General features: G+C 40.3%; 1 protein-coding gene across 1 annotated transcript in view; it reads left to right on the forward strand.

Moving 5' to 3' along the window:
- LOC146977393 (matrix metalloproteinase-17-like) overlaps positions 1–12,977 on the forward strand; it is a 65,242-nt gene that overhangs the window by 11,190 nt on the left and 41,075 nt on the right. Inside the window, exons 2-3 of the mRNA XM_085793627.1 lie at positions 10,125–10,257; positions 10,344–10,479. Coding sequence (XP_085649753.1) covers positions 10,125–10,257; positions 10,344–10,479 — 269 coding nt within the window. The remainder of the gene's footprint in view (positions 1–10,124; positions 10,258–10,343; positions 10,480–12,977) is intronic.

Here is a 12,977-nt window from a genome sequence, read left to right on the forward strand (position 1 = left end):
TCATATTAATTCTCAAGTCATTCATTATAATTCTTTGTGGCACGCATGGAGGCATACGCACCACGAGAGGGAAAAAGAAAGAGGTCATGTTTAGTTTAGGGTGGTGACAGGAAAGGTGAGGGAATTGCATCAGTAGTAGACGGATGATTTCCAGCCATGGATTAATTCTCACTCTTTTGCCGCCTGCATGGCAATCTAGCCTCAATTTTCTGTTCGATTAAAGGTGTCATTCAGGCTGCCTGTCCCCCCCACCCCACCCCTCAATCTTCTCTCTCGTTCCCCTCCCCTATTCTCCCCCTTTGATCGTATCTGTTTGCACAAATGAGACTAAATCCTCATTTCGTCAGTAAATTGTGTTTACACTCAGGATACGCCATTGGACTGTTTTCAGGAGCTTCCCAGTCAAACACACTTAAGCAAGCTTTCATTCCTCGGATCCTACATCATCCCAGTGTAATACTTTGAGTAAAGCATCTCTCTCTGAATAAGCTGGTGATATAACACGTGAAGCGCCGCGACCGCTTTGAATAATGATAGCATCTCTGCGCCGACTCCAAACAGCCATGGATGTTATGATAAAATTTGGTTGAGAGAAATCTCCTCGGTGCAGCGCAACATGAGAAGTAGAGGGTTTCTTGATGTGAGACATTTACATCTGTGTGATTATCTGTTTATATGTCATTTAGATGACAGAACATTTTTTTAACCGAAGTAAAAAGAGGGGAAAAAAAGATCTATGCTTACTGTTTGGTCAAAGCTGTTTCTTAATCAGGTAAAAAAAAGTGCATTGTGAGGCCTTCTTGTCTGATTCCTTTCTCATCTTAATCTGCATTCGGAGATCGTATACCACCCGCATCGCACTAACGAGATTCTGCTGGTCAGTGAAGATGCAAATGTCAAGTAAAATGAGGTCACTTCTATTTCATTTATATAGCCCAATATCACAAATCACAAATTTGCATGAAGGAGCTTCACAGCCAAACCCCCCCCCTCTCTTAGTGCAGTGAACAGAACAACAAAGCTGAGAACATGGACGTGTGTGTGCGTGTCCGCGTGTTTGTGTGTGTCATCTGGAACTATTCAATTATTCTTTGTGGTTCTCTAGTGATTTCTAGGAAGTTAGTTTAGAGGAAGCACAAATAATTAGAGTGTACAAAAAAGAAAATATTACCTTGCCACCAGTTAAAGACAAAAACAGAAACACAAATAGATAAATAATATAATAACCCCCCCCCCCCCCCAAAAAAAAAAAAAAAACCCAAGCAAGTAAAGAAAACCTCTTCAACGGTCTGATTCATTGCTCAGCATTTCCAGACATAAATTCTCCAAGTATAACAGAAGAACCCAACAGAGAATGACAGAAGTTTCCGGGGGGCAATAAAACAGTGATGAACAGACCTGGACACACCTGGGACTTGTTTCCATGGTTACTGTTTTTTGGCTGATGAAATCGACTACTGTTGGAGTGTGTTGTAAGATTAACAAATGATGACAAATCATTGCATGATTTTTACGCAGTCATTTCCTTGACTTGTGTTTTGACTTTATCACTAGACATCCAGTACAAAGAATAGTGCACTGTTTGCACTGGTGCAATGCTCTTATAGGTGTTTTCCATGCAACTTGCATCATTTCTGCTGTGTTTTTGTGGTCGGCTGCCTTTTGACAGTTTTTATTTTAAAAATGTTGCACATATGATGTTCTCACTGTTGTTTATTAATAATACACACTTTCTGTACTCCTTAGTTGCATTGCATGTAGCAGTGAGGACCACTGTTACTGGTTCAAATATATAAAAACCTTTCCATCTAACCCTCCAACAGCTACTTTTGCTCAGCTATTTAAGAAACACATGTTTAGACAGTTCCACAGAGATACTATAAGTCCAGGGATAAGATTCTCATTCTTGATTCTTGTGGTGTTTTCTCCTCTAAAAGTGAAAGGGAGGAAGGAAAAGTTTGAATCTTGCAACCTCAGTAGTTCTGCCTTTCTGTTTTCTTTATCTGTTGCATTGTGTGCATGAAGTGTAACATTTTCTTCTCTGCTCTGCTCCCTCTCTTTTGTTCATGAGTGAAACAAAAGTCTCTGTGTTTTGTTGTCAAGCTGAAAGCACCCCGGAGGCAGCGGGGAAAGCTTCATCCTTAATTGGCATTCATTAATGGACTTACATGATAGCATCTCAAAACTTTTAATGGTGCATCGCTCACCGTTTTCACTTTTCCACAAACTTTCTTTCTATTCCACTGCTGCTTGGCATTCCTCTAAGAGCGCAGGAGGTCGGCAGCAGATCTGACCTCATCCTCGAGGTAGTGAGGAACAATGTAAACACTATAGTGGACTGTGCTACTTCATGACCCTTTGAGAGTCACTGAGGTCGCGGGGTTAAATGTCTCCCAGTGACTCATTTCCTGTCAGTGAGGCTGTAGCTGAAGGAGCTCGGCAGCTGTTGGTCAGGGATAAACAGGGAGGTATTGTGGGACAGAGTAGGTCACGTTTTTTTCTCCTTTCTCTCTTTCAACACTCTGCTTTTGAGAAATGTTGCTGTGGTAACGGTGGCACTGTAGTCACTCACGGAAGCCATGAGTGTGTGTGAGGCGTTTGCTTTATCTGGTTGTGTAAAACTGTAGAAAGCTGCAGGTGCTAAGACACAAGATGCTGTTATCTCTATTTGGAGGTCAAAGTTAATCAACAGTGACCTTTGACCTATGTCACTGTAAGATGAGCTAAACAGTAAGAGAAGCTAACTTTCTTTAGATGCTGCTTGCACATTAACACAACTCGTGACACATGAGCATTTTCTGTCTGAGCGATAGAAAAACATATTTTTCTTTTCTCTTGCCAAAGTTAACATCAGCCAACATCGTATATAAGCTAAATGGATCATATGGCACATAACCAAACACTGTGGTGTTATGAGTGGAACACTTCATAAAATCCATGATTCGACTTGTATCATGGTTTTGCAGCCACAGTTTTTGGTCTGGTTTGATATATTCGGGGGCTCCTGTGGGTTTTCTGAGCCCACACAGGGCAAACTGACATTGTGGCCTCAGAGAGTAAAGGCCATGTTGACCTGTGTGGGCAAACCTGTGTGGGACCCCTGTAGGCTTACACATATTGCAGCCCCTTTGGGCGGATAAGCCCATGCTGGGTTGACCACAGAAAGCCTAAATGGGGTCCCAAAAGGGCAGATTTGCTGTAGGGGGCCCATGTGGGCATTCCCTGGGCAAGCCCACAATTTTGGCCTGTCTGTTTCTACAACAGGGGTTCCAAAGGGCAAAGGCCATGTGGGCCCTTGAGGGGGCAAATCTCTGTGAGGCCCTTCTGGGATTCATGTGGGTTTTACCCTGCTTACAGTAAACCCACAACTACCACAGTGGGACTACATGGGCATGTGTGCTGCAGGGATGCATCTGCAACACAGCAGCAGCACTTCACATTCATCAATGTCTCGTGCACATGACATTTGACTTTCTACTTTAAAATGATTTTTCCTCTTGGCTTGATACAGCAGCTCTGTTGCAGAGAGGCGGCGTCTCTCTCTCTAAGTTTGTTTTGTCCACAACCAAACATTGCGAGTGAGTAGCAAAGTCATTTTAAGAGTTAGTCTGGGTCATTTCCTAATTCCTATCTCCAACAAGCTCTATAAATACTTTTAATACATCATACCAGAATATACTCTAAGTACCACACTATAAATATCATAAACTCTAATGAGGTGAGGAGAGATGTAGGCCTGCTTGCTCTGTGAGGAATATTTATAGGCCCTACTCTCCCTCTGTCTGTATTTGTTTTATGAATTTGTGACTTCTTTTCTACATTAGATGATATTATATTGATGGAATACAGGGACCAGGTCACAGAGATGAATTATCATTCATATTCAGATACTGAATCACACTCTGGGAATAACCCAGACCTTGTAAAACCCACTCCCTGCCTCAACTATGTGAGGCAGTGAAAGGCAAGAGTGTGTGTGTGCAGCGTGTGTTTTGTCCTCAGTGAATTAATGGACCAGTGTGGACATAAATAAAAGATTTGAACATGTATTTTTTAGCATGTGATCCTCATGTGTGTGTGTTTGTGTATGTGTATGTGTGTGCACTGTTCGTAGTTTAATGAACTGCATCTGAGAAGAAGTTTTGTAAGTAGGAAATTAGTCAGTGCATTATAAGCAGAAGTTTCTTAGGTGACAGCTTTTCTGGGCTTCAAACCTAATGTTAATTAAAGGTATCCCTGTGGTGTTTTTCACTACTAACACCATGGAAACACAAGTGAGGAACTCAAGTATGCACACACTGTTTGAAACACACACTAGCCAATAGTTTCAGGGGTGATGCTCCAAGAGATACAGCAGTTACCTAACAGACTTGATATCACACTCATATGGCAGAAGCTTTTGTCCAGTTACTTCCAAGATATTATTCAAACCATGTAGATAGGTAGTTAGGAAGAGCAGTTACTGCAAAGTAAACCCCTTTTGAGGCTTTTTAATTCTGAGAAATGTTTTATTGGGAGGGAAATGCAGCTGACATGTTTGGGACTTCACACCATTTGAATTTGAAATTGAGAAACTTGTTTTGAAATCAAAATAAGCAATTTAAGGGAATACCTGAGATCAAAGTGCTGCATCACATACAACAGTGTAAATCCAATCCCCCCCAAGGATACAGCGTGGGCTGATTTCACAAAAGTGAGCAGCAAACATTCATGACAAATGGTGGCAGCGTCACGTTTCTCTTGTAATTGTTGCTCGCAAATTGCAGATTTGTAAAGCTTACAAGAGTCTTCCCCACAGGTTTCTTCTCCTCATGTGTGGGTTGTGTTTGTTTTAGTGAAACATGTCTCGGTGAACAGGAAAGAAAATGATCTCATATGGCAAATTAGATTAAAAGATCCCCTCAATGTTTTCCAATAGCTAGTACATACAAACCACACACATGAAAGAAAGACTACGTCAGTAAAAATAGTAAAATATTTTGACAGCTTAATTCTAATTTCTGTTGCCTCACAGTTGCTCATCATAACTGTCTGTGTGCCAACCAATCACGGGACTTGAGGTGTCCAAATGAAAAAAAGACAACAAGGGAAAAAAAGCAAACATAGGAGGCAAGAGATTTGTCAGAAATAAACAGCTGGATCTGCCTGGATTGCATGCTGAGGAAAATTGACTGCTGGTGCAGTAGGTGTTACAATTTCAGGCACTTTTAGTTTAGGAGGCAGTCTAATATTACCATAGAGAAGTTGTGCATGAGTGCAGCCCTGTCTCCCTCAAAGTATACAGTCAGTGATAAATGTCAGCTTATTGACAGTGATGAAAAGTGTTGCTAGGATTGATTAAATGCTGAACAGCTGCCAGTGTTCACATAATGTAGCTGGAGGAGGGAGGAAAACATGAGTATGTCGCTTTGCAGAACGCTGCAGGGGCTCTGCACAATTAATGACACGACTGTAAATGAATTGATGGAGGATTAATTTCAACGCCTGTGGAGATTTGCAGGTTATAGTTATTACTGGATGAAAGGTAAAATGTCTTTGAGTTACAACAGAAGTTGAACTAACTTCAAAAAACTAACTTCAAAAAACAAGTATTATTAAATTTTGCATACCAAAATATAATGTAACCAATCAAAAATCAATGTAAAAGTTGATGAAGTAGGGGTAGGAATTATTGGGGTTCCTGACACTTTCCACTAATTCCTATTTTCTTGCTAATGAATGTTATAGGTTTAAGTAGGATGTAGTGTGAGTTGACGCAAAAAAATAAAACTTCCTTTGACACCAAACTTTTTGGCAGGAATAAAACACTTGAATTTCCCATAGGCTACCTGACATTTAGATATTAGCAGATGTTCGACTCATTGATTTGATTCAGCAAAGTCTGATTCCAATGTTGCCATCGAATGGGTGGGTGCTCACTGCTGTTGAACATTACATTAAACTTGCCCCAGTTTGTGTAAACAAAAACGTGTTGATCAAAAAATAAGATGTAACTGTTGGCTACATAACACTACATTGTCTTTTTCTGTAGTAAGCCAAAATATGTCCCCAACCTTACACCCTGTAAATACTGAACTCTTCCTTCAATCACCTGCTTTGAGTTTCCTTAAACCCTACAGTAAGCTGTGGATGCTTTATTTAGAGTCCTGCACACACAACATATTTTCTAAGAATCTATGTCTGTCTTTTCAAAAGACTTAAACACCAACACATAAAAACTGAATGCTAATAAACCTGGACTGGTCAGGTCATTTGAGCAGAGGTGGTAAGGACCCCCTGTGCTTAGTTGGGACATGGGGTCAAGCCCCCACGTCAGCAAGCATTTGCCCTGCAAGAAGTCAGTGAATACCAGCCTCAGTGCGGCTGATGCCTCTGCTTTATCTGTATTCATTTTAGAAGAACTGCACAGATGAAAGGAAGTAACCTGATAAAAAAAGAAAACCGTATTTTGTCATTTTAACTAGAGAGTCCCAACTTCACAGCCTCTATTTGCTCATTTAAACTTTAGTGTGATGTGCACTGATCTTGATTACAACTTTCTTTCTCATGTCGCAAGGTTATTTAATTAATGAGTCCTGTTGCATTACTTAAAAAAAACACACACATAATTATTTGTTTAATGAGAAGTGGGTGCCATTTTCAAATAACCTTTCTTAGGAGCAGCCACAGTGTTTTCAGTGTTATTTCATTTAATGAGGATTTCTTTGTGAGGGTCACTACATTTTCATCTTCTTTTTTTTAAGAATTTATTTGCGAACTTTTCTAATCTGACTTCCACTTTATTATGAGATATAGTAGCATATTGCTGCTGGTCATATAATAAAGTTGCTACTTTACGAAATAACTAACTTATTGTACACATATTTGAAGGGTAAACTGAAAGAAAAACACAAGTTTTTTAAAAATACTTTATAAAGTGTCTTCTGTCTAGACTGTCTATCAAGGACTTGGCAAGAAAGCTATAAACAAGACTTCTAATACGTATGTGTGATTTAAGCCAAAGAAGTCAATTTCATTTCTTTGGTAGCTTTCTTCAAATGACCTTTAAGTCTTGTTTATTATGACAGTAAACTTTTATTGTCTACACTCCTCTTCTTGAATAAATTACAATAAAACTGAAAAATAAAAAAGAACTTTACTTGCAGCGTTTAGTTGTTTGATTTTAGCTCCAAGCAGAGCTTAAACTTCACTCAGTGCCACTCAAGATGTTCTTTAGTTTTGGTTTACAAGTCTGCAGAAGAAAAGAACTGAACACAACACAGCAACCAAACAAGTTACTACAGTGGCAAAGGGGCTTTGAGGTTGGGATGCAGCACAGTGATACATAGAGGTTGTGAATTCAAAGTCCATCTGGGTCCAAATATCTGAGAGCGCCACCTTCCCACTGGTAAACAGGTTGGAGCCAGTCACAGCTGACACTGGGCGAGAGGCTGTGTGCATTCTGGACAAGCTGCCAGTCTATTACATATGTATGTATCTGTTGACTTGTGGTTGATAACAGATTTAGAGAGGATCTGTTAATTCTCTTATCTTTATTTCAAAGGGGAAATTCCCTGGGGAAAATCACTGTTGTTGTTTTTTAGTAAGTCTGTCAAAACCTATTTCTAAATTGCTGCCGTTTCACTCTGAGCCTATTGTCTGATTTTTTTTTCTTGTTTTTTGTTTCTTGGTTCGAACTTGGACAACTTGTTAGCAGTATTTTACTAGGGCTGTCAAACGATTAACGTTAACTTGATTAATCACAATACTACTCTGTGATTCATTGCGATATGAACTCTCTTTCTCTGACTTTATTAATACAAGTAATGAAAAGGCTTCTTCAGTGGCCAATGCCATATTGTCATAGCTGCATACTAGCAGAACACTGCTGTGACAGAGAGACCATGAAGCATGCTTTTGGAAGCACATTTGAAATGTGAGCACATCATAGTTTATTTTTTAATAAATGCATGTATCCAACTGCACACCTCAATGTTCATATGGGCAGATTCCGTATTTCACAGGACCGGTGGCAACCCGTAGACTGCATACACAGACTGGTTCTATCTATTTATTGCATGTGTTAACACATTAATTTTGACAGCCCTATATTTTGCACACACTATCCCCACCTTGTTTTCAGCACGTCACTGAACTCTTGAGCAGGTTTTACAGCTTTTTATCCCCAATGAGCTACTATGTCAGTTCCTGAATTAGCTGCTGGCTCCACAAAAAAAGTTTGATGGAGGAGTTTATGGGCAGTGTGTTAAAAAAGTCAGAAAAAAGAAGAAAAAAGGGGGAGTTGCAGTTGAACAGATATCATTTAGGGGGGACACAAGATAATAAAATATTTTATTTTTTCAGTGTAGCAGTTCTATTTCCTGTGCTGCTACACTGGCCAGCAGGCACTGACTAAAAACTGGCCTTATATAGTTACTGTTGTCTTTGACTAAGTGAAGACTGAAATGCCAAGAAATGACAGAGGTTGACTAAATAAGACTTAACACTGAAAGTAAAAAAGAAAATCGGAAATATCTGACAATATCACCACTAAAATATCTTAACATGGGTATTATTTTCATTGTTATGGAAGTCATGACAATGTAATTCCATACAGCATGCTGTATGTTTTATAATCACAATATAGTTTGTATATCTTAGTTGTGGCAGAGCCTCATCTGATCCATTTCCCAGTCTAAACACATAACAGACTCAAACCCTGAGAATGAGAGTGAATGTGTTGTATGGATTTGTGCCACACCAACAGACAGTAAACTGTGAAGGTTGTTTACAGAAAAACTATTTGGATTAAAAAAGAAAAAAATCGCCAACCTCTTTCATATTTGCCTGTACACTCATTGCTCATAACTACTGAGAAAGTGAACAAAAATAACTGTTGAAAATAAATGAATTTGGGGATTTTATTGACTTTATTGCCTGCCACAGCTTGTGTTCGTTGAAAGATAGTTGATTCATAGAGTCAATTTAACTTCTCAACTATATTTTGATTTTTCTGACCTCTTCCACTTCCCCCTGGCATTACGCTTTGAAACTCTCTCAAGAAATTGTTGTTTTTCATCCTCTAAGGTTTTGCTGTGGGTCAATTCAATTTCCCCACCCATATACTTTTCCTCAGCCCAGTGCAGGGATGGTAAAGTCAAGGATGAGGAGGCTGATATCAGCCACCAGAGAGCATCACTTCAGCCCAGCTAAGTCATTCCCAGTCATGTCAACGGAGGGAGGGGATGTCTTTGTATCGATCAGTGTCGCTCACCTCTGATGAGCGCTGATCAAAAAGCTATTTAAAACCTGACATCTCTTGTTGGCCGTCAGATCATAAGGGAGGGGGAGGCTTTAGTGCAGCTGACACCAATAAAGGGAAGAGAGCAAGAGAGAGACAAGACAAAGAAAAATCTCAGGGGAGGGGGAAAAAAGACCAGGAAAAAAAGAGGAAAAGCAGTGCTCAGGTTGCAGCTGAGACGCTTCCATCAGTGAGATCTTATACGCTTCGAATCCAATCAATGATCTCAGCTGGGCTGCTTTGATTGGCAGCAACTTCACTGGTCTCAAGTGGAAATGGAGCTGCAGAGCTGTCCTTAATAGACACAAGGCTTTTGTTTTGCTGGACTCTGTGTCCCATCCATCCAAATCATCCTGTGAACTGATCTCACACGCATCAAAAATCTTTATTAGCATCATTAGCATTGAATAGTCTGAACATCTACGTCTTTCACTCAATCGTTTGTGTGCATGCTGAACTTTACAGATATAAGGTAAGAAGAGGAGGTGTGAGGTATAAAAATAAATAGGAGGACGGGGGTCCCATGGTGCAGTGGTTCACACACATTTCTAACAGCACAAATGTGTGAGTGACTGATTGTCATGGCCTACAGACTTCTTTCTCTGTCTGTGAATACAGTATTGTTTGCACCAATGCACGCATACTTTCACACAATGAGAAGCTGTGAGACATGTATGGTAATTAACCTTAGAGCTTAAACGCACATGTGTTCACACACTCTGAATCCACAGACAGTAAACATGAGCAGGTGTCAGACCTTCTCAGCAGCTTTTGGGATGCTTGGAGTCACTGAAATGCCTGGTGGTGTGACTCTTGAACTCTGTGTCTACTGTTTCCTCTCCAGGACTGGCTGAGCAGGTTCGGCTACCTCCCGCCCCCCGACCCAGTGACTGGCCAGCTCCAGACCAAGGAGGCCCTGACCAAGGCCATCAAAGCCATGCAGAAGTTTGGAGGGCTCAAGGAGACCGGAGTCTTTGGTATGTGGCTGGGTTTGTTTGATTTCCATAGAGATGAATCAGCAACTCTGTGACTCAGTCAGCCACTCTCCTTCTGCCCTCTCTAGACCAAGCCACACTGGGCCTAATGAAAACTCCCAGATGTTCTTTGCCAGATGTGTCTGAGGCTGAGGTGACAGTCGGCCGCAGGAAACGAAGCCTCACTCCTCAGAACAAATGGAATAAGAGGCATCTGTCCTGGAGGTAGGGAACTATGACATATTAGCTCTGCACACCATGTTCAATTCACCCCTATGTTTACAGATGTGTATGTTACTTAGCGTGTGTGTTTCTAAAGGGTCTGATGGGTTTCAATTGTGAGTTACAGGGTTTGAGTTTGAGATATTCAGTGGTTGTCCTAGATTCACTAATGGTGCCCTCACAAATTGGGTCCAGTGGCGTGGTGTGGGGAAACCTTTTGAGGAGGCCATGCCTATGAGACAAGACCTCTAATCTAAGCACATGCCTGTTATCTAACCGACACTTCAACACATGTGCACGCACACACACACACACACACACACACACACACACACACACACACACACAGAACAGCGTTGACCGATACACAAGCGCTCTCTCTCACACCTCACACTTTCTCACATACATATGGTCCTCCTAAACAACTTTGTGCAGCCCCGCTATCCAAATGCATGACTGGCTGCTTAATGCACAGTACAAGTTTGATAAAAGAAGCTTTCTTTCACAAACTCAAAGAGAGATATTTCTTAGGCGTTTCAAGTTTTAGATTCACATCATTTGGCTACATTTATCAAATAAATGAATATTGAGAATGTTTATAGGTCAAAAGAAGCTATAAACAATCACATCTATTCAGGTAACCTGGCCCTCCGGGTGCTGCAATAAAACTACTTAAGTGGACTGACTACAGCTAAATCCAGGCAAGCAGGGCACAATAAGCAATACAACCACATAAAAAAAAGAAAAAAAGAAAATGCACACATGGGTTGTTGAGTCAGTGACATAGAGGAAGGGATGTGTGTATTTTACTCACTGTATTTGAAGAGGAAGGCCATTTACCTGCCTGTCAGTCTGCAAAATAGCCGCTGAAGGTTAGCGCTACCAGCTAGCCACTCATGCGGACAATTATCCTCATTGAAAGTCCGAATCCCACGTTTCCTCTCCATACGCAACTGTAATTTTGTGTTGGCTGTCGTTGGATGTAGTTTTAAGTTGCTGCTGTAGTGGGAGTTAGTTAAATAGTTTTTTTACTAAAAAAAAAACAACCTCCAAATCTCCACCCTTCATGACTGCACTTGTTGCTGACGGTTATTTCTCCTACTAGCCAATTTGATTTCAATGACATTGATTTGATTGATGTGAAGCCAAAGGGTGGCTGGCCTCCCTTGGCATAGTCCTGACTTATCACAGTTTGACAGTGGCATGACAATAGCCTCATCTGATTGGTTAATAATTCTTTTCTCTTCCACCAAGGGATGCCTGGCCTCCCCTCAGACATTCCAGTCAATACTGGTGCAATAGTGTTTCACAACACATTCATTTAGAGGGGCGTTGTTTCACTTGTTGTAAAATACTCAATGTGAAATGGGTAAGAGATGGCAACAACGGCACAGAAGAATTACCAAAACTATTAAACAAAGTGTGGCTTCCCTTGGCCTCTGGGAGAAAACACCACTGATTGGGTCAGGTTAGCATTAGGCCTAAAATTTGGACTGATAGTTGTATAATGAAAAAGTCTGTTTAATAGTTTATTCGTTCAAAATGAGATCACTTTATCTGAACCTACACTTTTAGATCCAGCTGAGTATGTCACATCAGTGTGGAGACCAAAATCCCACTTTTTTTTTTCATTTGTGCAACCTTAGATTAAATTTGACGACTCGTCCTCCAGCTGGAAATCTTTTGCTTCCTGGATCAATTCTGGCTCAGAGGAAGGGCATTTTGTAAAAGTGGCAGGCTGATTAGCGAGACCTTTAATAAACAACAAACACATCTGTCTTTTCTTAGGATCTACACAGGTTTCACTGGACTGAGATACCTCATTAAATGTACAAAATAGAAAGTTAGCTACTTACCAGTATTCCCTCAGTGTAACAACAAGGTGCAGACAAATGTGTATGTTAATTAGATCAACTGACATGATATTAAGTGGTTTAAATCCATGCATTCTGCAAGTAAAATAATAATCAAACCAGTCCTAATTCATTTCTACCAAAGTCAGTGAGAATTTTGTAATTTGTTTTTTTCAAAGTGGTACCACAACACACCATACTTTTATGCCTCGGCACCAACCAGGGCTGGAGGCATTACATTTTTGGGTTGTGGTGGATTGGTCATAACTCATGAAACTATACAGTAATCATGACACAATTTAAGGATAAAATGACAAGGTGATGGATTTTTATCCTCTTTGAATCAATCAGATCGTAGACCATATAGCTACTAGATTTACAATTTGCTCACTGCACTGAACCATCTTTACATCTCATGAGTGTCATCAATGTAAAGAAGCATGAGATGGTGACAGGATCTTCCATCACACTTTCCCCTGGACACCATGTCACTAACTTTCTGTCTTGGAAACTTAAGGTCCCTGCATTATTTATTTCAGTTGAATATAAAAAATAAAAAATAAATAAATAAATAGAAAAATAAACATTTAAAATCTAATATAATTATTTGACTTGTTGACTCATCATCCAGAAACCAATATGACAACA

Source organism: Trachurus japonicus, chromosome 12, assembly GCF_045865225.1.
Source record: "Trachurus japonicus isolate A0001 chromosome 12, Traja_1.0".
Lineage (NCBI taxonomy): Eukaryota > Metazoa > Chordata > Actinopteri > Carangiformes > Carangidae > Trachurus > Trachurus japonicus.